The sequence below is a fragment of the Lepidochelys olivacea genome (assembly GCF_965140295.1).
Source record: "Lepidochelys olivacea isolate rLepOli2 genome assembly, chromosome: 20".
NCBI lineage: Eukaryota > Metazoa > Chordata > Testudines > Cheloniidae > Lepidochelys > Lepidochelys olivacea.
The window spans coordinates 12402087-12428910 of NC_140430.1; the positions used below are offsets into that span (position 1 = coordinate 12402087).

General features: G+C 46.0%; 1 protein-coding gene across 1 annotated transcript; it reads left to right on the forward strand.

Annotated features, from left to right (window-relative positions):
• The first annotated feature begins 1424 nt into the window (after window positions 1-1424).
• Window positions 1425-25941, forward strand: SLC48A1 (solute carrier family 48 member 1). Its single transcript, XM_084610342.1, has 3 exons — window positions 1425-1617; window positions 20218-20385; window positions 22470-25941. Exons 1-3 carry the CDS (start codon window positions 1428-1430, stop codon window positions 22604-22606), a joined length of 495 nt encoding a protein of 164 aa, XP_084466468.1. The 5' UTR covers window positions 1425-1427; the 3' UTR covers window positions 22607-25941.
• The last annotated feature ends 883 nt before the right edge of the window (window positions 25942-26824 follow it).

Genomic DNA, 26824 nt, shown 5'->3' on the forward strand with positions numbered 1-26824 from the left:
TTCCAGCTAGTGCTCGTTCGAGCTGCAGACTCTTAAAAAGACATTTAAAAAGCTATAAATGTAATGTCTTCATTATATTCTTTTTTCAGCAAAAGTCCAAAAAGACTGAATAACTTGGAAAATATAGAAGATACACTGGGACTGAAGTTCAAATTAGTCCAACCTGGGAAAACCCTCTGGCTTTCTCATGAGCGATCCTTGGCTGTTGTCTTAAAATTACTCCAGCCGTTATTACTGGCTTTGGAAAGGATCTACCAAGATGGGATGGATCTAAGTAGTGAGGCTGGTGGATTACTTTTGCTACTTCATTCAGAGAAGACTATTGCCATTCTCTCTTGTAAGTCTACTGTTGAAACCACTTGGGTCATTAAACAATGCCATCCAGGCACCTGCTACAACAGTAGCAGATCTTTGTCCAGCAAAAGAAGCTACATTTGAATCAATCAGAGAGCTATCCATTGAAAAAGTACTGGAAGAAGCAAAGACTTCAGTCCAGAAGTTGACTAATGATGACATTTATATTGAATCCTTAAGTGAAGAGGACAAGAAGTGTTTGTTAAGACAACTGAAAAAGTACACAGAATTGATTCTTAAAAATCTACAACAGCGACTTCTAGATTCTACTCAACCTCTACGTAGCTTTTACAGGTCCCTGTCCTATAAAACACCAACAATGGAGTGGAGAGAGGCACTACCAGCAATGGGGCTGCCGTGTGCTCAGGACAAAATAGAGAATTTGAACACAGAGTGGAATATCATATGGCAAATGAATGAAGATTTGACTTCAACTTCTTTTTTATCATCACTAGTGGCTCGATCCGATCTCTGTGCTATGTTTCCTGGGATGAAAGAAGTAGGAATTCATCTCTTGCTACTCCTAGTCACAACAGCTACGGATGAGCGTTCTTTTGCCTCATTGAACAGCATTTTGTGTTCTGAAAGAAGTCGCCTTCTGCCTGATCATGTGAATGAACTAATGAACTGAAGGAATGGAAGCAGCGGTCACACGAGAAGCCACCAAAGATGAATGCATTACATTCAAGAAGTTCGTTAACAGAGCTGTGCAAAATCATAACAAGAAACCAAGAAGGATGTAGATGGAGTGCTTCAACGAAGGCTTGAGTAGCCAACTTTAATTTGTGTGATGATTTTAACACATGAGTTAAAACTAATAAAATGATCATGAAACGTTTTTCAGTTTTTGCTGTGATGCCATACAGCCCACCTTCGCCCTCACCCCGCATCGGCCTTGACCCCCAAATTCGAACACCCCTCCCCATTTCAATTCCCGGGGAAAACACTGGTCCGTGGGCGCAGACCGTGCCCGTGTCCGCGTCTTCATGCCGCACCCCCGACCCCGGCTCGCCCCCCGGCCGCCAGGGGCGCTGCGGGCGGACGGGGCGGGGCGGGGCGGGGCCGAGCGCTGGATGAGGCGGGGCGGGGCGGCCCGGCGCGGCCCGCACAGGCCGGTTTCTCTCATGGCGGTGAGCCGGGCGCTCGGGCTCCGTCTGGCCTACGCGGCGGCAGGCGCCCTCATGGGCCTCTCGGCCTTCCTCACCTGGAGCCTGGCGCCGGCCTTCCGCCAGCCCGCCACGGCTGCCGCGGGGGGGGTCTCCGGTACGGGGGGGGTCTCCGGTTCGGCGGGGGGGGGTCTGTGCTACGGCGGGGCAGGTGCGTGGAGGGGGTCTCCGGTACGGGGGGGCGCGTGCGTGGAGGGGGTCTCCGGTTCGGCGGGGCGGGCGCGTGGGGGGTGGGATCTATGCTACGGCGGGGCGGGCGCGTGGGGGGGGGGTCTGTGCTACGGCGGGGCGGGCGCGTGGGGGGTGGGATCTATGCTGGGGCGGGCGCGTGGGGGGGGGTCTGTGCTACGGCGGGGCGGGCGCGTGGGGGGGGTTCTCCGGTACGGGGGGGCGGGCGCGTGGGGGGGGTTCTCCGGTTCGGCGGGGCGGGCGCGTGGGGGGGGATCTATGCTACGGCGGGGCGGGCGCGCGCGAGGGGGGGGTCCCCGGTACGGGCACCTGTGGTGGTTGGTGTACGGTGGCAGGCTCTTGGGTCGGTCTGGTATGGCGGGGCATGCATGGGGTGAGGGGGTGGGCATAGTCCCAGAGGTTTGCTGTCTGGTACGGGAGACTAGGGGGGTCTCCTCGGTACGTGGGGGATTGGGTGTGGGCACAGGGGGTGAGGGTCTCTGGTACAGGGCAGGGCCAGGTTGGGGGGCTCTCTGATACAGACTGAACGTGGGCACAGGGGACTGGGTGCTGGCATGGAGTGTGGGGGCTCTCTGATATGGGGCTAATATGGGGGACACGAGGGGACTCTTGTATATGGGGGCTGGGCACAGGTAATGGGGGGCTGTCCAGTATGGGAGGTTATGGTGGGGCCCTCTAGTGGGGGGGAGGGGCGGCATGGGTGGGGCTCCCTGGTATCGGGAACATGGGTGTGGGCATGAAGAGCATTTTCCAATACCTAGGGAGCAGGGGGGCTCCCTGGGGTCCTCATGCAGCTGGGGCTCCAGGCACACAGTGGTCTTTCCAGTATTGGGGGAGTGGGGAGGTGAGGGGTTCCAATACTGGGGACACTGGGGGGTGTGCTCCTGTACAGACAGGTGCTAGGGCTTTGTTCTCTAGGATGGAACCAGGGGAGTTTATGGGGCATCTGGTCTGTAGCTACTGCCCAGGCCAGCGTGTCTGTTGGGGATTCTTGGGGGTGGGAGATCATGGCACTAGCAGTCTGTGCTGTGCTAGCTTGGGTTCTGTGGGGGACGCAGCCCCCTATGGTCAGGGGCTCTTGCATGTTGCACTGCTGGGACCCTGTGTTGAGAGATCTTTTAGCCCAACTGTGCTGGGGGTTTATACTGTATGTACCCTGCCACCTGGCTGGGGACTGGACTGGGTGCACCTCACCACCTGGCGGGGGATCAGATGGATTCAGGCAGGTCCCTAAAGTGCTTTCATGAGCTAGTAACTGTTTCTCAGGGATTTGGAGCAGTTTCTGATCTTGTGTTTTGGGCTGGCTGCTCTGTTTGTTGTGGCTCATTTTATTCATCATCTGTGAGGCTTTCTCATGGAGTTCGACATTTACTTAGTTTACAGCAGATGAGGCTGTATAGCCCACAGCCACTCCCCTCTGTAACAGGGGCTCAGCTTCCAGTATTTTCAAGACTGTTCCTGTCAAGATGGAGGATTGTATGCTGGGATTTACGGTCCACCAAGTTTGCTGTAAATGTGGCTGGCCTCTGCTCCACTTCATTCAGCTCTCATACTGCTGGGAAGATACTAATGCTGCCTCTCTGCAGGAGATTTGGAGTCCCTGCAGGTGTATACAGGCTATCAGAATAGCCCATTCTGATACTTGTGGGACTAGATTTATAGAAAACTTTTTGTCCTTGCTCATTTAGGTAATATATTTACAGCTGCCACACTCAAAATTGTTAGGGTTTCATAATTACAAGGCAGTTGTAGTAAGCTGCTCATGTTATGGTAGATGGAAGTGGGATCTTAAGTGTTGTAATTTCTGCTTTTGGGTGTGTTCATTCGTCTGTGGGAGGATTCATAGATTTGAAGGCCAGAAAGGAGCATTATTTTCTAGTCTGACCTCTAGCATAACACAGGCTGTGTAACTTCACCTAGTAAGTCCTCCATCAAACCCATAACTTTTGGTTGAGTTAGAGTATATTTTATAAAACACCTGGTTTTGATTTAAAGATTTCAAGTGATGGTCAATCTGCCAAGCCCCCAGGTATGCTGTTCCAGTGGTTAATTCCCTTCACTGCTAAAAGGGTATGCCTTTCTTTCTAGTGTGAATTTTTCTAGTTTCAGTTCCTGTTCTGGAACTCATTATGTTTTTTTCTGCTAGACTAGAGAGTCTAATCAGTCAGATCAGAAATGTCTTCCCATATACTTATTTTTAGCCGTTGGTCAAATCACCTCCAGATCAGCAAGTGGCACCGTGTAAGAGAGAGGCAGTAGAAATAAATGGAGTTCTTAAACAGTAAACCGTCTACTTTATATGTAGTCAGGGTAACAGAGATACTTCTAAGGATTTTGTGGAAATGATAGAGGCTCTCTAGAGTCTGAACCTTAATGTTGCCATTGTTGACTCTTTAAAAGTGTGTCAGAGCATTATCTGTAACTGGTGGTAATTAAAGACAGTAGGTCAGGGATTTCTGCAAGCCTTCTGAGAGAGTGGGGAAGCCCTTATGGTTTCAGTGTGCTTGTCAAGAATGGGAGAGGTATGGAAACTTCATCACTGTCTACATTAAGGACTGTTAAAATTCACCAGTTATATAGAATCATAGAATATCAGGGTTGGAAGGGACCCCAGAAGGTCATCTAGTCCAACCCCCTGCTCAAAGCAGGACCAATTCCCAGTTAAAGGAAGAAAGCCTCATCTACCTCATCCCCCTGGTCCGGTGGTCTATAGCAGACTCCTACCACTACATCACTCTTGTTGCACACACAGGTTGCCAGCTGAGCCAAAGTGGGCTGCACTTTTTGTTCAGTGAACAGCCAGGAAAGGTTATTGGGATCATAAGTGTCTCAACTGGGGCTGAGAAACGGATGTGGGAAGGGAGGAAGGAAGCAAGGAATAAGTTTGGCCTGTGAGGTAGGGTAATGAAGAGGCTACATGGTGGTCTCGTTGTATAGGTGATCAGAACTTTCAAAAAGTGAAGAGTTGCAGCAGATGTATAGGGAGTCCCTCCCTGAACTTTTGCACATGGACCTTTGAAATTTTATCTGGTAGGATTCTGAATTTTCTTTAGTGTTGTCCCTTGAAATCAGGATTTTTAAAGGACTATATGTGAGACTTATAATGCACTGTTAATGTCTGATCCAAGTTGAAATTTGCCATTTAAAGTGGTTGTTTCAGGATTACGTTAACTTCTTACCAAATGTGAAAACTCAGTAAATGAATAATTTAAGTAAAAAAATAATTTAATTCCTCCCACTTCCGGAACCTCACTGCTAACAGGTGCTGATTTTGCTCTTGTGTAGCACATCAGTCCCTAGAATGTCATTGCAGCAGCTCTTAGCTATCTCTTAGCAGTGCTGCTGTTTTCACTGTGAAAGGCTAAGGGAGGATTGCATATCTAGTTTGTCTGTGGGTTTTTTGTAAATGAGGGTTTGGAGACATTTTTTACTACTCTCAGACTCCAGACACACTTTTTATGAACATAGTCTCAATTCAATAACAGATTAGGGCTAGCCCAAAATGTGGTGTAAGCCTGGCCTCCTCCCACTTCCCCCCTCAGAACCCCCAACCCCCCCTTGCTCCTTGTCCCCTGATCGCCTCCTCTGGGGACCAGCCGCCCCCATGGGACCCCACCCCCATCCAACCCCCCCGTCCCCTGACTGCCCTGACCCCTATCCACACACCCTGCCCCCTGACAGGCCCCCCGGGGCTCCCACACCTCTCCAACCCCCCCCGTTCCCAGTCCCCTGACCGCGCACCCCTCCCCAAACCTCCACCCCATCCAACCGTCCCCTGACTGCCCCCTGGGACCTCCTGCCCCTTATCCAACCCCCCACCCCCTTACCATGCCGCTCAGAGCAGCAGGAGCTCGCAGTCCGGCCGGAGCCAGCCACGCCGCCACGCTGCCTGTGTGGCGAACTGAGGCTGCGGGGGAGAGGGGACAGCCTCCCCAGCTGGAAGCTCAGGGACTAGGCAGGACGGTCCCGCGGGTCGTAGTTTGCCCACCTCTGCTCCAGTGTGTTTCTGATGTCCTGTCCAGTGCAGCAGCAAGTTATGGGGCTTCTGTGACACACAGGATACAGACATTCCCGTTTGCCAATAGTCTGTTCCTTCCCAACTGACTTTTCCTCTGTGTGCCCTGCATATACTGCACACTGGGAGCTTTTGTTCTTTGCTGGTTGGAGAATCGGACGGAGGTGCCACCTACCTGCCCCATTCTCCTGGTTCTATAGAGCTATTTGGTATACAATAAATACAAAAGAGGTTAAACAAAAACCTATTTTCTACTGCCTGCACACATAGTCCTCCCACTTTGCAATGGGGTTTCCAGAGCCTGCCTCTTGACTGGGTATTAGTGTGAAAGGCAAAAACAATATCAAAGCCACTCCAAACTGTTGGGTCTGAGGTTGTCTGGTTTGGCATTTGTGGTTCTATTTTAACTCCACTTTGCATCACAGTGCAGACTGCATTCCTGGAATATTGTGAATCTTCAGTTAGCAAAGTTGTTCACTACTCCACGCTTAAGAAGATCGCACTATATTTAAGCAGTGTGGCCCCTTAAGTCTCAAGTAAACAGTGCTTTAGTTTAATTTTTGTCTCTGGGATACTTCACTAAATAGATTAGTCTGTTTTTATCTTAACTTATTAATTAGTAATTGTTTCCATTGAGAAGAGATGGAAGGAGGGGAATTGGGCAAGCTTTTGAAAAGTTCCCTAACTTTAGAAATTTCTCAATAAATTGGCGAGGGCGGTAGATGCCTTTTTGTGACTTTCCATATTTTTAACAGGATAGTAAATACCAAATGATTGCTTGTTAGCTAATGTTTGTGACACAGCCCACAAAGGCTGGGGGGCATAGTGTTTGTGCTGCTGCAGCCCATGCTGTTGTGAAAACAAAAAGCTGAGCTAGGTGTGTCAATGCAGAATAGTCCATGCATGGGATCAGAATATGCTGGTTCTTGGCACAAACTTTCTTTTAACTTAAATGTACCTGTTGCATTCACAAGGTTCAAAAACTCACTCAGGCACCTGAATGAGAGTTGTAGGTCCGGTACTGTATATGTGGGAGAAGGTTGTTGAGTATCTTTGGCAGCCTGGCAGCAGTTCCTCATTAGCATGCCTCTGATTAAGCCAAGAGTTTGCCTGCTTGCCTGTTTTATCATTTTGTATTTGTTTGTACATATTTATCTAGCTTTAACATCTTTCTGTTTTACCCTCCCCTCTTGCATTCTTGTCCTCTTCCATCTCTTGGATGTCCATTCTGAGTGATTGTCGGTAGAAGTGAAATTGATTACTTCACTGACTTTAATTCCGTCCTTTCTTGTTTGTTTGTGACATCAACTCCTTTTCAGAGTCTGTTTAACCAAATGCTTTTTCCTTCTTTCCTTGATGGTTCACTTTTCTGCCTGTCTCTGATTTAAGAATTTGATAGGCAGTGTCAAGTATTTCTCTCTTATGGAGCCTGTTCCTCCGTGTTTGCAATCAATTTATTACAGTCTATACACTGCCTATATTTTTCGGTTACCTATGATGTTTTATTCCCCATTGCTCTCTGCCTTCCCCTGCTGGTTTTCATTAACCTGCAGTTCTTTTCAGGTGTTCCTCTTCTACATGTTTTTACTCTTGGCTACATACTATTTATTTATTTAAGTTATATACCATTGCAAAGATGTGGTAACCCGGGTGCCTGTAGGTAGGGTCTGAAATCCATCTTCTGGTACCTAAAGAACAGCCTATTTTACAAAGGTGACAAACAGCTACATCTTCCATTGACTTTGGGAACTTAAATATGCACCCAGACTTGAAAATTGTGATCTATATCAGTGGTTCTCAAACTGTAGCAACCCGGGGACCCATTGTAATTTAAATTTTTTTGGCAACCCCCAAGTCCTGCCGCTTAGCCCCAGGCCCCACCACCACTCCACTTCTTCCCACCCCCCGCTCACTCCATCCCTCTATTGCTCACTTTCCCCCACCCTCACTCACTTTCATCAGGCTGGGGCAGGGGGTTGGGGTGCGGGAGGGAGTGCGGGCTGTGGGAGGGAGTTTGGGTGTGGGCTCCGGCCGGGCGGCTCTTACTTTGGGTGGCTTCCGAAAGCAACCAGCACATCTCTCTGGCACCAGCTCCTAAGTGTGTGGGGAGGGGTCGGGGGGTCTTCATGCGCTGCCCCTGCCTGCAGGCACCACCCCAGCAGCTCCCATTGGCTGAAGTTCCCAGCCAGTGGGAGCTGCGGAGTTGGGGCGGGGGCAGCATGCAGAGACCCCCCCCCTCCCCTGGGGGCTGCAAGGACATGCTGGCCGCTTCTGGGAGTGGCACGGAGCCAGAGCAGCTTGGGAGCCTGCCTTAGACCCGCTGCACCGTTGGACTTTTAGCACCTAAAATCTCCTGGTTTGGCTTAAGTAGCCTTCAGGAGATAGAGGGTGGGGGAGGAGTTGATCAGCAGGGCCTGTGGACTCCCTGAAGTTCCCTTGGGGACCCCAGTTTGAGAAATGCTGATCTCTACCTTAAATGAGACACATACCTATTGTACTGTCCTCTCATTTTAGGCAGACAACAAACAACACAGCTCCAGCAACCTGATGGACAGCATAGTTAATGGGCTGAGAGCAAGGCCCTTGAGTAATAATCCTATCGCTCTCACTGATTTACCACTTCACTTTGGACAAGTCCCTTAACTTTTGTGTGTGGTAACTTCTCTCACCTGTAAAGTGTGGATAGTAGTTTTCCTACTTAGGTACTGTTTGTCCATGTGTTGGAATGTATAAAGCAAAAAGTATATAAACAGTGATTATTCTTAAATTACGGTGTGTTGTTTTGGGGAAGCCCAGGTATCTCAAAAGTTCAGAATAACATTGCGTTGGTAATTTGTACTGTCGTATGTGGGGTAAAAGAAGAAGCTAAATAAAACAGAACATCCTTAAGCTGTTCAAATATCATGCCCCTTCCTGATTCCGTTTCATTTTTTCTATTCTACATATTTTGTCTCTGTACTTTTTACTTAACACCAAATGCATTTTATTTTCCAAAGAGGATGGGTGACTTGTTTCCAAACTGTTCAGATCTTTCTGGCAAAACATAGAACTCTCGTGCTTTAAGAACATAATATACACCAGATAGGCTGGAACAACTGCAAAAAAGCTGATGTGTGTCAAGGATGCACTTTTTGTAGAGATGTTTTAAAGCATTTTTTAAATACCTGATAAACTGGGAGAGTAGAAGCCTGTCCTTTCTAGCAGGCATATATTGGAATTATTGACTCTTTGGAGACCCTGCTGACTAACTTAAGGCCTTAGGTATATTGTGCAACTCCATATGGGTGTCTTGATGCCTGCACAGCATTAAATAGTAGAATAGTCAGCAGTTCTCAAACTGGGTCAGGACCCCAAAGTGGGTTGCGACCCCATAAAAATGGGGTTGCCAGGGCTGGCATTAGACTTGCTGGGGCCCGGGGCTGAAGCCAAAGCCTGAGCCCCACCGCCCAGGGCTGAAGCCGAAGCCTGAGCTCCACTGCCTGGGGCTGAAGCCGAAGGCCAAAGGCTTCAGCCTTGGGTGGTGGGGCTCAGGTAACAGGCCCCCCATCTAGGGCTGAAGCCTTTGGGCTTTGGCTTTGCCTCCCGCCCCGCCTGGGCAGTGGGGCTTGGACGGGCTCAGGCTTCAGTTTCCCCCTTGTGGGGTCATGTAGTAGTTTTTGTTGTCAGAAGGGGTTCACGGTGAAATGAAATTTGAGAACCTCTGGAATAGATTGTAGAAAAGGGCTGTGTTTGTTCAGTAGCCGGTCTTTAAATATTAATAACTCTGGTTTAAATACAAAAATACCACAAATTCATCATCAAATTTGGGGTGATGGCAGTAGAATTTTATGCTTTAAAATGGAGCAGCTAGGAATGAATGAAAAAAATTGAAGAAAATAGGCAAAGAATGAAAAATATACACATACACCAAAATGAGAAAATATGAATGGATATTTTTGTCTTGATGCCCCTTTTTCCCTCCTTTCACTGTTGTCTATTTAGACTACATTTTTAGAGGCCAAGATCTGTCGTATTATGTGTCTCTGACATGCCAGGCAAAAATAATAAATAGTATTGTTGGTTTAGTTTTAAAGTGCTATATTAGATGCACAAAGCATCTGAAATCTATAAGTCTCATTTCCTGCTACTAAAACTGGATGATCAGACAGACTTCGAGTTGAGCAAAGACTTCAAATGCCAATTGCCTTTCTTCTTGCACATGTGCAGTCCAGCCTACTTTGCTCTGAACCAAAAAGTCAATCTACTTGTACTGCACATGCCCAAACTGCAATTTTGTGGGCTGAGAAGTTGGCCAAATAAAAACCAGTTTTCACTGGAACACTTAAAAGATTCTTCTCCTCAGAGGAGTGTTTCCCTAACAAATTTAAGTTTTCAGTCCCCAGCTGTTTTGGCATAAGAACTGTTCAAACAAAGTCTTAAGAAGATTTTTTTTTTTAACTTGTTCCCAAAAATGGCTGAAGCTGAACTATTTTGGCTCAGACTTGCAGAAGAAAACATTTTACCCTTTCATAGAGACCTACAATTTTTCAGCCTGACAGGACAAGGTCTTGGATAGTTTTGAATGACAAAAGAGGGTCAGAATGGAAATGCCTAGGGTCCCTTCATATAGGTGTCACTAATGCTTGAGCTTGAATAACTGCGCTTATAAAACAAGAGTCTTATGGATGTTGGATGGAAAATGGCATTCGGATAACGTGTTCTGAAGAGACTACTGTGGGTTCAAATATTTATATAATTCTCCCCAGAAATGTGCCAGTGGTTCACAATAGCATTATCCATATTTATTTTAATTTTGCATCGTCATCACATTTGTCACTGTCAACAAATTTGGTTGTTTATTTTTTAAACTCCTGTTTAACTCTTCGGTCTTCTGGAACTCACTGTGGGAAGAAGAGCTGTTAGGGTTTTTTTGTCTTGTCCTTTGTCAAACTGTCCATGATACCCATTGCTGTGAGGTCACTAATTATGAAGGTTATTTGTCTCACACCTGATTTGACAGCAGAGGCAGCTTTTTTATTGTCTTAGTCAACAATGCAGCTCATTTATCAAGGCTCTGAAAAATTAGTCAAAATGACTAGGAACTGGTTTTTAAAAAAATACAACCTGGTGTTCATTTTAGTTGTTGCACTTAGAGAAAATGAGACTTGTTTTATGTACGTTGAAGTATAGGAAGCTTTGGAATTGTGGTGTTGAAATACTGAGGATAATTATCAGTATTTTTCTCCTTTAAGAGTTGGCTACCAAACTTGGTAATATCTTGTTTTGAACTTATTTTTAGGAAGTTGTTCATTTACACACATTTCAAGTACTCTATAGGGTTTATATTATTAAATCTGGATTTAAGATTTGTCAAAATACCCAAGTTGACTTTTTCTTTAAGGAAACTGTGCATCTGTCCACGCTGTTTCAGATCTACTATGTGCTTTACTTAGGTAATCTTTATTTTAGATGTGACGATTTTCCATAGCTCTAAGTAAGAAATCCCACAGATTCTGTTTTGCTGAATGGCTATTTTAGCCCAGGACATTTCCGAGAGCAATTGTCCGAGAGTGGTGGTGGCAACCAAATATTTCCAACTGTGAAAGAAGCAAGATTATATGAGTAGTGTTTGGGCCACTGAGGCAACTTCATCTGACCACCTTCCAAAACTGCTGCTGCAGGGCTACTTCCAGAGGCCGTGATACTGCTTTTGTATATGTCTGTGGTGTGGGGCTTGGATCAAACTACCTGGATGCAGTGTTGGGTGGCAGTGGTTAGATGGAGTATTTTTTGGGAGTAGGATTATGTGGAACAGAAGATTTAAACACGGAAAGTCATGAACTGAATCCTCTTGAGGTCTTTAAATGTCTCCCCCCCGCTTTATATTATATCATTTTAATTTTATTCCTGTAAAAATTGTTTCCAAAAACAATTTTTTGGAGCAGAACAACTGAATCAGTCAGTTATTGTATTAGTGTTGGAGCCAGTCCAGTAGAGCTTACAAAGCCATATAGTGCATGCTTATTAGATGTGTGCCATATTTCTGCTGGAGGTGTTCTCCTATAGATGATGAGTGTACTCCTTGTACTTGGGAGAGCAGAATGGTCTGACTGCATTCTAACCACAACATGACCATGTTACCCTGTTAATGGGAGCGTACTATGAGACAGAAGGATAGGCTATTTGAAATTGGGGCGTTCTGATGTCACACAATATGATCTTGTCTTAAGACCATTGTAAGAGCATGCATCAAAATGAAGCCAGGCTCAGGCTTTGTAGGTTTCATATTAACCAGAAACAGCCATGTATTCTCATTTAGTTTCCCACATAGTTGTTATGGCTACTATCACATTTTTCAAGACCCTTTTATTTTTAATCTGGCAAATTGACCTGACGCCCTCACCACTTACCCCAGGGAGGTTATTGGATAGAGATGGTTTCCTTTCATAGCTCCACTAAGACAAGTTTGTTTATGTGGCTTTGTATGGTGAAGAGCTTTGCTTCTGTAATCTTTGTTGGTAAAGTCAAAGTCTTGGGGTTTGCCTACATGTGGAGTTATTGAGGAACAGCTATTCCTGAATACCTCCATGTGTGGACATTTGTATTCCTCAATAAGGTGGCCTTGTATCTGTTTAAGCTTAACTCAGTGGGCTAAACTAAATATGGATATGGCACTCTTACTGTGAAATGAAGGTGTCCACGCATGGAAGTGTCATGGGGTGCACAGCCTCGGTGTTCTGGAACCCCTCTGAATGAAATTCAGACAGGACCCTCTTGTAGTTTCTCCCCTCAGGGCATACTCTCACTAGGGCAAGCCTCCTTGGCTTCAGCACCTCCTGGGGTCTGACCTTGGAGTGTTCAGCACCCCTGTTCATGCCCTGAGCTCCTTGCAATGAGTCCATCTAAACAGGACATCTGGGGAAGCCTTACTTACCCACCAAAGGGGCCATGAACCCCCAACTCGACTCTCAGCCAGTGGTGTAAAACAGAACATTTTTTTAATAATCTGGAATACAACGGAGAACAGATCTTGTTAGCACAGAAAGCAGGTAGTTACAGCAAAGTCCATTTTGGAGGGATCCAGAACCCTCCACTCTCCTGCCTGAGTCCCAGCCCAGGAGTGGCTTTTGTCCAGCAATCTCTCACTATCTGCTCATGTTTTCAATAAGAATGTTTGCTGAGCTATCCATGGAACCCCATTGCCTTTATTACTATATAAAGTGCCTTGGATTCCTGTGGCTTGGAAGGAAACTTCAGTTTTCCCAGTGAATACTTACAGTAAATGAGTGTGAGGGGAAATTACCTTTTGGGCAGAGACTGGTCATAATTCTCCAGGAAGCTAATGCTCTGAATTTCAGACACTGTATATGATGTCCTGAACAGCTTCCCAAAAACTTAGCAATAAATGCTCCAGTTTATCACCAATTTCCCTGTTGTTTTTTTATTGTGAGGGCTTTAATCTCAGCAATCGTATTGCTTTGTGTTTAACAATGTATTGGTCTGACTTGGAATAACGGGCTATAGCTGTAATGAGCAGCAGAAGGTACCTGCTGGCCTGTGGGGACAATGCTTCAGAATGTGCTGCTCATGAACCACGTTGCCCTTATAGTTGTGTGTTAATTTTACAGAGCAGGGTGGAAGGAATGCCTTGTTAGAACTTCTCCAGCGTGAAATGCACGGGCTTGAGTTGAAAGTCTTTTTTATTTAATATTGCTTCTTCACTCTCAAAGTCCAATTACTTGGGCATTGGTCACTTGCAGTTAGGAGCAGCTGTTGACCAGCCAGTACACCTGTGCAATTGTTATTACCTACAGATGTTAAGACCAGAAGGAACCAGTCTAATAATCTGCATAATGCTCATAGCCCTGGCCAGAGAACCACACAAAGTGGACTATAGGGGAAATGCCTTCCATTGCCACATCTCAAACAAGGCTTCTCTTGTGGCCCAGCAGGTGCACCAAAGATCAGAAATTGCTAAGTGGAGAGAGAGAGCCCTTTTGCATTATGATAGAGATTGTATATGAGTGTTTCAGTTACTGTACTGTCAATAACAGTGGTCACTTAGTTTGGTAGTTTCAAAACAAAACAGCCCTCTGAAATGAAAGCTTCTTCTCCCTTATATAAGCCCGCCCTCTCCTCACTTTTTTGTTACAGAACAGGAAGTTCTATGGCCTTTGTGGGAGAGAGGAATGGGCGTTCAGTCTCCAGGCCCATTCAGCCATGGACCTGTGGCCAGAACACCAGAATGGGAGCCAATTGGCATGACGTGTGATGACACCTATTCCCTGAGAACTCAGACCAGGAGCAGCTCTCACTACTGGCTTGGCCCCTGTTCAAATCTAGAAATGGATTCTGTTTGATTCCCTAGAAATGGAACTCTACATATCCGATTACCAGCTCCCAGAGCCTCCCAGTTGCCCTGATGTTCAGTCTGGATTTCATTTTGATTGGAGATTATTCGAGTGATCCTGAAGTGATTAGTTGCCATTGATATGTTTTTTCAGCTACTGTACATATTGAAAAGGAAGGCACGCCATCCCCTTTTAAATGAACCTTTCGGTTGTGCTTACCTGGCAGTGGCTTTTAGTGCTATTGCTCATGCCCAGTATGTGTCAGTTATGCCAAGTCTGAATTAATCTTCTCCAGTTTTGATCACAAATACACTTCTTTAAAATAAAGCCAACTCTGGATGCAGTAGCATTGAAGCCAGTGTCAGGAAAGTGCTCCAAAAAGTTAACTGTACTGGGGAAGGCTTACTTCGCCTCAGCACTGTTACCCTGGGGATTAGTAATTAGGAAATTCTCTCTGATGTTTGAGTCTGTGCAGGTCTCTCTCTCTTGTCACTAGACATTTGTTTTTTCTTTACCTTAAACTTGTGAGGACACTTCTCAGAGCAGGTGTTTCTTTTGTTCAGCCACATAGGACAAGAGAAGTGTGATTGGACCTCTGCGGGTTTCTAAGTTCTGCTTGCCTTGGTTTTGTATTTTTGTTTTTTGTTTTTTTGATGGTTGAGTAAAGTTTCACTAGTGGCCTTGAGTTTGAATTGCACCTAGCTCAAGGGAGTCGTTACCTTGCTTTGTACCTTCATGTGCTACCACCATACAAATTAAGTAGGAGCAAGCAATGTTCCCTCTAATTTTTTTGATCCATGTGCGGAATAAATTGTTATATGCACCAAGGTATGTGTGGATGTGCGCCACCAGTAGAAACAGAAAACCTAGATATAATATATTTTTAAAAAGTGAAATAGGGATAATTACTCCAGCCAGGACAGGTTAGGCATTTTAGAACTCACTACTCAAAGAATTAAATTTAAGTGTAAGAGAAATAACAATTATGAAATGCACAGACCAGTCAAAACAGTAAAATAACACACTTTGAAATAATAAAATTACAGAGAATATATGTGCATTGCAGGAATTACCAAGAAGTAACAACAATAATAATGGAAGTATGTGTTGGGAGGTGAGTGTGACACAAGAGATTGTGTGCGCAACACTGTGTGTGACACAGACTGTGTGTGTGACACAGACTGTATGTGAGAGAGAGACAGACACACACACACACACAGCATGTGTGCTGGCTGGTGGGAAAGCAGGGGGTTGGACTAGATGACCTCGTGAGGTCCCTTCCAACCCTGATATTCTGTGATTCTCAGATGCCCTGCACTGTCTCTTTAAGAGACTCACTGAAAGCTCTCCTGCTTTGCAGAGATGTGGGTGGTGGTGGTGTGGGGGGAGAGAGAGTGACAGACAGAAAGAGAGACTGTGTGCGCTGGCTGCTGGGGCAATCTCAGAAACAGTGCACTGTCTCTTTAAAAAAGGCATTCAGCCACTCATCCTTCCCCACAGCAGCTCTGAGCCAGGCTATGTCCCCTGCTTCTCCCCTACTCTGCGGAGTTGGGGTACAGGTGGAGGGGGACACCCTGACATCAGCACCCAGGAGCAGCTTCAGGATGGAGCAACCTGGGCGGGGAGGGGCACCTGAACACATGCTGCCCTCCTAATTAGCTGGGCATCACTTAAATCTCTCCTGCACAGTGCTCAGGTGCCCAGCTTACAGGGAACACAGAAGCAGTATTATCATGGATAGAAGCAGGCTGTGATTTGGTGCCTGGACTGGCAAATTACTTTTACAGCTTTTCAAGGCAATTAGCTCATCTGATTCTAAGTATGAAAATGTGAACAGCAAGTGGTGGAAGCCATCCCTGGCTTATTTGATACTGCAGTAAAATCCTAATTCTCCTCAATGAGAATTCATTTCCCTGCAGTGTAGTTCTTGGATTCTAGACAGCTGTGCTCTGAATTGGATTCCAACCCTGTGTGTATTCGAAGCATTAGAATGAATTTAAACTTGAATAAATCATAATAAGGTAGCTAGTTTTGTGTCCGTCGCATCTCTTGTAGTCTTCTAGGTTCTGAATGCAGTGAATGCATTCTTAATTCACTAGTTTCAGAGTAACAGCCGTGTTAGTCTGTATTCACAAAAAGAAAAGGAGTACTTGTGGCACCTTAGAGACTAACCAATTTATTTGAGCATAAGCTTTCATGAGATACAGCTCACTTCATCGGATGCATACTGTGGAAAAAACAAACATCTTCTGTATTTTCCACAGTATGCATCCGATGAAGTGAGCTGTAGCTCACGAAAGCTTATGCTCAGATAAACTGGTTAGTCTCTAAGGTGCCACAAATACTCCTTTTCTTAATTCACTAGGAATCCAGTTATAATGCATTTGTGGAAAACTGTTTTCACTGTGGCCCTTTACAGTGCTGCATCATTCAGGATTGTTAGTGATCTGACCCTCAGCTGTAAATAGTTCATGAGCTTTATAAAAAATATAAAGTCCAAAATATAGTCATTTTATGCTGACTTAACAGATGTTGCAATTTCAGAAGCCTAGCAGTCTTTAGCACTTGTGAAACACTATTCCTAGGGATGGTGCCTATATGCTGTTTTGTTTTGTTTTTGAGCTTCCCAATTCTGAGAGTTTGGAAACAGTCAAAATGAACAGATGGAATTCTGGGCTAACACGAACGTTTTAGATCTTCCATTCAGCATAATGCTAAGACCTGGGCTTTTGCTGACTTGAACCTGTTTGCAAAGTTTGTGTAGTACAACACCATGACCTGTCAGTATCTAAAGGCAGAGGCCTTTCAGTTTCAGGAGTAGCAGATGATTTTGGGGAAAGGACCAAGGTATGTGTATGTTCCTTTTTGACCATGTGGGCTGATTGCCAGGAGTCAGAGTTCTAAACCCAATTTCGAATCATTTGAATTCTAACACTGTTGTTGTCTTAAAAGTAATCACTGTGTGGAAGCTCTTGGGACCATCCGTAGAGAAAGGGAGGCTGACCGTATCTTCTTTTGCATGTGTCAGTCACACTTGTCACAAGTACTCCTAGTTTTTTTTGCGGATACAGACTAACACGGCTGCTACTCTGAAACTTGTCACCAATTTTTTTGCCCTGTCATGTCACATGATTACTCTAGGGCTCACAGGTTTAACTGATGATAAATGTTACTAAGTAATTTTTCATGCAGAAAGTGCTGTGTCAGGCCTTGTATAAGGAGGGAACCAGGTGATTCCCTGTGTGCTGAATCAGTTCCTGTCATGGGAGAACTACACCATCAACTTCTCCTAAGAACAACCCCTTTAGTGCTGTAACACAAGCACCATTAATCAGCACTTTAACAAGTAAAATGTGCTTAGTCATTGTGTGAAAGTGCATGGGCGGCTGCAACAACCATGGGGAAATGTTTACATTCTGCAAACTGTGAACATGGAGCTTCCCATTTTCTTTGTTTTAAATGTGGTTTGAGCTTTTAGCTACTCAGTAGAGAGAGCAAGCTTAGTTAATATGGTGGTCAAGGTTAGTAGCTTAACCTTCTTAAGTGCTAGGTTCTTCTAACAAGCCTCACACCATGTTATTAAAAGCATTGCTCACACTGTGGTGGTCTTCTGTATGTGTCCACAGAGCACAAGAGTGCCCTTCTGCTGAACACATTCAGTTCAATTCTGATCTCTGATGTGTGTACAGAATGCTGTCATGTAAAATCAGCTATTCAAAAGCTTTGGCAGTAGCTGACATCACAAGATTTGTGGCATTAAGCTCTGAAGTTGCTTTAAGGAGTAGTGTTTCAGTGCTGTCTGTCCAGCCAGATTAACAGAACAGCAACAGGAGGCAAACCCTGCCTATCTGTTTATACACTGAGAAAGGATGTGATCCCTGCCCCATTCCCCTCAGCACGAATTTGGGCTGAGGGCTCTGTGACAGTGAGAATTTTCTGTAATTTTTTTTAGGAATCCTATGTTTGTTTCAATTTCCCTTTTATTTTGAATGCCCACCCAATAGGAGAAAAGGGACTCAGTTTGCTCTCAGGGCAGGCTGAGACATGGGTGTGTTTGTGTTGCCTAGCTGTGTAAGCCTGAATGGGCCATTAAAAAGGACTGGCCAAGGCTGACACTCTATCAGTGGAAAATCTGAGAAGACCATGGAAAACCAAGTCACCAGGACATTGGCACTAAGCAGCCAAAGACCCAGAGGGAGATGGATGGAATGTTCATTGCAAAAGTTGGAAAGTTTGTACTGAAAGAGGCAAGAGACTGCAGGAAGAGAAAGGGCAGTCTCATGGTCAAGGTAGTAGAATGCCACCCAGGAGAACTGCATTCTATCCGTGCCTCTGCCACAGAGTTCCTATGTGATCTTGGACAAGTCACTTAAACCAAACTCTTCACAGGTGGCTGCAAATTTTGTGTGCCTCATTTGCTGTGTGCCCTATTTGAGACACCTTGGGCCAGATATGCAGAAGTGCTGAGTCTTTGACTGCAAGTGATACTCCTGGGGGAATTCTGTGCCACTGCGCACATGCATATTTCAAGTGCCACGCGCATATTGAATTTTTGTTGCAGAAAATAGCTTCTGCTGACATGTTACTGCAGTTCCACCTTTTGCCCACTGGAGGGCGCTGTGGCACTAGAATAGAGTAGCTGCTCCTGGCAAGCCCCAGCCAGAATAGGGAAGAGAAAGAACCTGCCTTTTTCACAGCACCTGTTGGGCCGGGTCAGGAGATGGGGGTTACGGGGAGACTGACAGCATGGGGCTGCTGAGGGGGTCACAGGTGGGCTCATAATGGCTAGTGCGGGAGGACAGACTGGGACAAGGGCGGAATGGGAGTGGAGGCGCAGGGCCATGGGGGAAGGAGGTGCAGGGCTATAAGGGGAAGGGGTATGATGAGTGGGGGCAGAGACACATGGGGACAGGAGGTGCAGGGACACATGGAGATGGGCTGAGGGGGTGCAGGGACATGGGCAGACGGGGAGGGGGTGCAAAGCTACAGGGGGAAAGGGGAATGACAGAGTGGAGGCACAGACACACATGGGGACAGGGGTAGATGTGCCTGACTGAATGGGAAAAGCTAGAGGTCATCCAGGGTCTGCATGGGGACACTTCCTAACAATCCCTTCCTGTTCCGCAAAAAAACCTGTTTCATACTTTTCCCACCCATACCCAACAACCCTTAAAGTTCATACCCAGCAGTTATTTCCGTCTCTCTCAGCTTCTCTGTTACCCCTGGCGCCCCAAGCCTTTGAATAGCTTCTGAGGGGTGCAGGAAATACGGTTCTGTACTGCAGTTTAAATGAATTATTACTCAGAGTTCTGTATTAATATGCCTAGTAAGGAATCTATTTGTCAAAAAATATTTCCTGACTCTTTTGTTGTCTATATTGTTACAGACATACTTGCTGACAGGTATTTTGAAACAAATTACCAAAATAATTGAAACCAGCGTGATTATATCGTGTTATTTTGACAAATAAAACATGCAGAATTGTACAGAATTTTAAAATTCTTAGTGCAGAATTCCACAGAACTGTGCTTTGAACAACTGAAGTGCTATAAAATGCTAAATACTCTGAAAAATCAGCCCTTAAGATTTTGGCACCCAAAATTAGTCTGCATGTGACATTTTTGTCTTTAATCTCTGTGCTTCAATTCCCCAGATGTAAAATTGGTTAATAACACCATCTAATCTCTTGAGTGCAGTGGTAATAATCATTAATATTTGATGCACTGAACTGCTTGTTAAGTATCCATACTGTGGTGAGAGAACCATAAAAATGCCCAGGAGGAAACTAATCTTTGTATTCAGAGCAGGGTTTGAACCACTGTGTTTTTAAATAAGTCCTGGAGTTACACACTAAATGTGAAGGATAAAAAGTTATTGAATAAGTACCTATTCTTGAATGAGGCTGGGTCCTGTGGAAAAAATACTGTGAGATCCTGTAATTGAACTCTGTTTCATAATGCATACACACAAGGGGGTTGAATTAGGGTTGCATGGCCAACCTTAATTCTAAGCATTTCCTAAATTTTGAGCGCTTGACTTTGAAGCCTTAATGTTCTTTTAATGTAGCTTTTGGATGTAATTAGCTGTATATTTGTTTATAGACACCTTTCTGTGTTGCTGTGTGATCCATTATACTGATTCCCCTTGCTGTCTAATTGAGCAGGTGTTCTGGCGCTCTGGGCCCTAATCACGCATGTGATGTATGTGCAGGATTACTGGAGGACCTGGTTAAAAGGGCTGAGGTTCTTCCTCTTCATTGGGATCCTCTTCTCTGCTCTCTCCGTGGTGGGATTTTGCACATTCCTTGTTCTGGCCATCACCAAGCACCAGTGTAAGTATATTGTGTCAAGAGTGATCATGGGGAGGTCATCAGGAGGGCTGGAATTAATGGGGTCATAGAATATCAGGGTTGGAAGGGACCTCAGGAGGTCATCTAGTCCAATCTAGTCCCCCTGCTCAAAGCAGGACAAGCAGGGATTGTAGAGGGGAGAACAGGCACAAATTAGGGACTTGCCCAAGATATTGAAATTACTTCTAAGCACCTGTCTATTCAGTCTTCATAAATCAGTTTGGATTGGAATTTTGCCACATAAGCATACAAGTCCCTAAACTCTTTGCATCAGCGTCTGTGTCTGTCAAATCTCCAGCACACCATGTAAAGTTACGGTGCTAAAAATATTTAACAATAAGCCAAAGAGGAAGGGTCAGTGTTGTTGGACTAACTTTGTCACCCCCAGGGATTCATAAACACCATATTCTCTGGATGGAACTCACTTTTAAAAAAACTGTTCACATTTGTGATAGTTATGTATAGACAGCCACCCAAACAATCCCATCTGCCAAGGATTGGCAGGGTTCATTGGGAACAGAGCCTCTTAACTTCCCTTTGTTTATATCCAAGTAGAGTTCTTCTGCAGAGAGTTGAGGGTCTCCTTTCATTGTGACATATTCTACTGAAATGTTAGAAAATGTTAATTGTGCCCAATTAGTCAATTCCCACCACAGCAAGATGGGGGCTTGGGGTAGGGGAGCAATGAGGGTTACTGTGGCTCACAGTGTGGCTTTGGGGCTCCTAGGTGTTACTGCTCTAGAAACAACACTACTTAATTTGCATGCTTAAGTCTGGACTGTACAGCACTTTCCTGTGGCAGAGATGGAGAGACCATTGTGCCTACAATATAAGAAGCTGAGGATCTAAGTGTGTGTGAAAGCCTTGTGCTGAACCACCTCTGAGGGCCATGGAGCACTGCGTTCCTGGGCAGTGGCACTTACCATCTCTAGTGTCTCATTTTGCGCTAGCTGTTTTCTGATGAATAACCAAAAATGCTTCTTTCCTTTACATCTCCATGAGCCCTGCACAATATGGGCAATTGATACGTAAGCTTATGCCAGTAGTGTAAGATCTTTTAAACCATGCAGGTTTTTTTCACTCAATTATTAGATGCATGATCATCCCAGTTTGCTTTAAGTGACATGGAATAAGCTTCCAAGCAAGACAGTGTCGTAGGGCTCTGTGAGTGAGGCTGGGTCTCCTCTGAAAGACTGGGAGTATAGAGAAATAACAGCATTCCTCTTATTCCTCCAGTTAGCATGCCTCTCTTATGCTGTCCTGCTCTGCAAATGCTTACAACACTTGTGCTATCAGCTGTTCCACCTCATGCAGTCCTGTCCTCCCTTCAGTGCCTCTTCCTGTCACTGGCAGGCAAACATCCTTCTTGCTGTGTGTGTGTGATTCATCTCTTCTCCTCAGAACCCCCAAATCAGCCACGTTCCTAGAAAACAGTGGTCTTTTCAAATGGAAAATGGACAGTTGTGTGGAAGCATGGTCCGTCGTGTAACCACAGCTCTCTACTCTCGGGACCCACTTAGCCATAGTACTGAGCTGGCTGTTGGATTGGTAGCTGTATGAGTGGTGTTTTGCTGCAATCGCCGCTTCATACCTGGAGGATTCTTAACGGGAGGAAGGGAATGGCTTCACAGAGTGATGAAGGGTCACTGTGACCCTTGCTCAGAATAGCATCGTGCATGGAATGCTGCTTCCTTGGAGATGGCACGAGTGTCCTTTCCATTTGCTTGCAACTGGATTCATGTTGAGCCTCCAGGACCCACTACTCTTAGAACTACAGAACCCTAAGCAGAACTGGTGCAGTTCAGTGGCACCAGTGCACACAGCACAGCTCGCAAACCTCTGTTCCTCCTGGAGACAGGAGCACAAGCCTTCTGTTGAACGGGAGCTTGGGGAGAGGTTCTTCCTGGGACAATCTTTCACGGTGCATGTGTTGGGGTTCGTCCTGCTTTGAGCAGGGAGTTGGACTAGATGACCCCTTGAGGTCTCTTCCAACCCTAATCTTCTATAATTCTATGTGGAAATCTAAAGAGGGATTTTAAATGTAACTGGCTCCTTTTCTTTCCTAGCCCTGACTGACCCCAGCAGCTACTACCTGTCGTGTGTCTGGAGTTTCATCTCCCTGAAATGGGCCTTCCTGCTCAGCTTATACTCACACCGGTACAGGAATGAGTTTGCAGACATCAGCATCCTCAGTGACTTCTGAAGCTTGGACTTAATCCTGTCGGAAGCTCCTAATGTTTGACTGGGCTTTTGGATGCCCTGCACTGGAAGGAGGCTGTGAAGAGGCAGAGAGCAGGAGCCAGCCCAGCTCCGCATGACTTGTCTGTCTGCAGTAGGGGTTTTTCTTAATAGCTTTTATTCAACCACTTAATTTGGCTAATTATGTCAATCTAGTGTTTTTGTTACCCTCCGGGGAGTCCGTATGTCTGGCAGTGAGTCAAGTTCCATGCACTCACATGCAGCAGGCCTCACGTTGCTATCTGCATTGCTCTGCTGTTATCGTAGACCAGTGACTTTCAAACAGGAAAGTTGAAGATTAGCCTGTAGATGCAGCACCTGGTTAAGAATTGGGCATCCTTCTCTTAGCCAATGACTCATCAGCCTGCTGTGGGGGTGCCCGGGGTTGCTTAGCAGAGGACCATGCCCTGTGAAGGGAGGTCTTTCTTCTCACAGGGCAGTTTGAGCAAGGGGGGGGGGGTATATTGTTTCCCAGCACTGGGGAGGACAAACCCGTTGATACCTCCACACCAGCCCCCAATTCTTCAGCATTTCCTTGTGCTTCTTCCTGTAAACAGTTGGGCTAAGAATAAGGCATGGTGCTGGCTCCACCCTGCTGTTTAGAGCACATGCATCCCCTTGTGCAGGAAAGAAACAAGAAGTCAGCAATGCAGTGTCAGTTGTCTCAAACGGAGGTCACTGATGGGGAATCCAGTGCTGGAGAGAATCAACACTAGCCCAGTATTGCACCACGTAACTTTGTACTGCCTGTTAACCCAGGATCATTCTCAAAGGAAACCATTTTATTACAGCACTTAAAAGTGAGAGATGTAGCAAGTGGCATCTGACGTTTGGGTAGTGGGTTCACTGGGCAAGGGGCTGGGCTGTTTGAGTCTCAGAAGGGTTCTGAATGTGTGATTCATTGTTTTAAAGCAGTCTGTACCTTAATGGTCGTGAAGCATTTGGAGGGCATTGTGTGTGCTTCTGTTCCTGTAATGATTCTTGTTCTGTTTCACTCTAAACCTAAAGCTGACCTACCACTATGGATCATTAGTGCTGAGTGGCTCCAAATAGCATAGGGGGAGAAAAGCAAGAGCTCAGCACATGTGTGCGTCCTGCAAAGGCCAGACCAGCTGTAGATGGCTGGCTGCCGCTCAGTGGAGGTGGCTTCTTCCTGCTGGAACCTGGTGTAGGGTACATAAGTCACTTACAGTTTGCCTGGGTTGCTAAAGTTCTACAAATGTATGCTCTTGAGTGTAAGATGGGCCCCCACTCACCTACGGCCAGATGAAATTGCTGATGGCAAATGGGTTACAGGACCACAGCAGAGGAGCCCAGGTGACGAAGCTACCCGGCTCTTCTCCAAGTTTGAAAAATGCATAGGAATGTACCCAATATGCAGCTTCAGCAGATCTGCATCACAAGTGTCGCCAGCATAATGCACTGAATCGGTGCCCCATGGTAGGTCTGAACTTCACGGGACCTGCTATGGGAGAAGTCACACTGAGTGCTCCTCCCCCTCTGCTAAGGGGAGACCCTAGCACTGGGATTTTGCAGTGTCGTCAGCTTCTCCCTCATACATTGATCACTTGGACACTCTGAGTAGATTTAATGATCTTTTACCCTTGTGTTTGGTCCTTGTTAATATTCACCCTGGGAAGCTTCAAACTGCAGGCTGTTGCTTTTTCTTTCAGTTGCTCATGCATACCGTTCAGTTTTTTGGGATGATTTGCTGGAGGTGTCTCATCAGCATTGGGCAGTTGGCATTTCCTTTTTAATAAATTAAAATAGCAGTTGTGTGTGATTGTTTCTTTTGTGCAGTGGGTGGGGGCAGAGGCACGAGGAACTCCAAGGCCTGGCAGATTGAGAGGTGTGAGGGAATTGGGCTGATGGAACTTGACTGCTCCAATGCATGTGCATGGTCACAGGTCCAGTTGTAAAGTCACTTCTGTATATATACTACTGAAAAAGTCTCCTAAAACATAGTGTCAAAGCGATCTCCTAGGCAATCTACAGAATGTAAAGCACAGAGGAAACTGCATAGGGTGCAGTGACTAGGCTGTGAAGTAGGTGTGCTGGGGCCTTACCTGTTTGTGTTATCAGGCCAGCTGTGTCAAGCAGAGTGGGTTCTTTGTGCTGTCGTCTGTGCAGTTGTACACTGGGGAGCAACTTGCAGTGTCCAAAGTAGTGTGTGTCTCTAGCTGCATTCTCTCACCTTTACACACCTAACTCAGCTGAATTTTCTGGAAAGTTTTAGTGCCTACCCATCCATACCCCACGCTGTCCTGTGCTTGGTTTGGAAGATCAGTAGTTCGAGCACATGGCTGGGTTAATTATTTTTGTTAAAGGGATTTTCAGTCTTTGAGATTCATTAAATATAAACTTCCTTCTGTTTGTGGGGCAGAGACTCTGACAATTGATGTCAACCCCAGAGCAGCTTCCAGGGAAAAGCAAGGAGTGAAGGCTCAAACTGCAGCCAACACCTCCCAGGGCAGCAAATGCTGGTGAGACAGGGCCACTAGAAATCCTCAGAGCCCTGCAGGAATCTCCAGTGCTGAGCAGAGGTTGCAGCTCTGAAATACCCATTATAGAGATTAATAGTTAGGCTCAGAATTACTGAAAAGCCCCCTAAAGGTGGTGATGGCAGAAGGCAGCATGAGATTCCTGACTGGGTGGAATGAGTGTCCCTGCTCTCATGAGCAAATCTGTGACAAGGCAGGGAGGAGGCTGCCTGTGGATTAGACATCACAATTTCAGTGTTTTAAACAGTGGTATCTTTAATCCCCCACCTAATGGCTCACATTGTCCTGCTCCTGGGAGGGATCCTGAACAGTAAGAGCTGCTGACTTCAAATTCGGAGGTTCATCTTGGCCCTAATGTTACTCTAAAGATGGAACTATGTCTCTATTTCCTTACTAAATTACCTGGTGTAGACGGACTCCTCTCTCAGGTTTATACCCAAAAGGTACACAGCAGCTCACCCTGGAGGTTGTGGGGGGCTTGTTTTGAGTGACAGTAACTTTGCCTACGAACAACCCACTTAGTCAACCCCAGTCTTCTCTCCACCACTTTTGCTCTAGAATTTGTACTCATGTCACCGCTTTTTAAAAGATTGTGTCTGTAAATATATATTTTTACATTGTATTCATGCTTTGTTTGCACGCTCGGTAAGAATTGGGTCATGTAGCAGGAGTGTAATTCATGAGGCGGGTTCATTTCCATGTATCCCAGTGTGTGTCTGACGTTGTATTAACCACACTGTGTAATTTGTATGTGACACCATAGTAAGAGCAGAAATACATGATTCTCTTTCTCACCAAACCAGAGTGTCCAGTGTGATTACCTGTCCTGTAGGAGCAAAGCTCTTCCCTGTTGCAACAGAATGTTTGCAAAAATCATTTTTAAAAACTGTTTTAAAATGATTTTTGAACACAATGGAAACTAGTGTGGCTGGGCCTGGGACCAGAAACAGAGAACTTGTTAACCTGCACTCAGCTCCCATCATTCCCTGGTCGCAGCAGCATTAACATCCAGACCTGCGTTGTGCACGGTCTTCTGTGAAAACACCAGTTCTCCAGGGTGGGTATGTGTGCACAGCCCATGGCAGCAAGCCTCCCAGCCCCCCTCAACACACTCACTGCTCTAACAGTAGCTGTTTACCCAGCACTTTGAAGCGGGAGCTCAGGCTCTGACACCCACCACTCTCCCTAGATTTCAGAGCCTGAGCTCTAGCAAGCACTTCCACTTCAAAGTGCTGGCTACACGGCTACTGTTAGTGCTCTGGCATAAGCCCTGCTAAGCCATGTCTGCCAAGCTGGGCTGACGGGCTTGCTCCAAAATGCTGCGTGGACATACCCCAAGGGACATGTCAGATGTTTGAGGAGTGTGAGAGACAAATTGCATTTAGCATGGGTGAGGGTAAGCTGCTCCATGTGTGATTCACACCGTCCACCCTGTGTGGCTGCGTTGCCATGTCTGTTAGCTCAGGGCTGGGCCACTGCTTTGGAGTGTGCATGTTTGGCTCCTGCTGTTTCCTCAGCGCGTAGCCCAGTCTCTAAAACCTCAGCGAACAGCACATCAGTTACAGCACTGTCCCCAACAGCAGTAATGCTGCATGCACACCAGGCTTAACCTGCCCCTCCCCCAAGTGCCCACAGAGCAAAGTTACAGCATGCCCTGACTCTGGTATACCCAGGGGAGGGCA

What these genes read in the sequence shown, in the direction of transcription:
- SLC48A1 (XM_084610342.1), top strand. Translation starts at nt 1,428, where the DNA reads ATGAGGCGGGGCGGGGCGGCCCGGCGCGGCCCGCACAGGCCGGTTTCT. An exon ending in TGCCGCGGGGGGGGTCTCCG is followed by an intron (nt 1,618 to 20,217) that starts GTACGGGGGGGG and finishes CTAATTGAGCAG; the next exon opens with GTGTTCTGGCGCTCTGGGCC. An exon ending in GGCCATCACCAAGCACCAGT is followed by an intron (nt 20,386 to 22,469) that starts GTAAGTATATTG and finishes TTTCTTTCCTAG; the next exon opens with CCCTGACTGACCCCAGCAGC.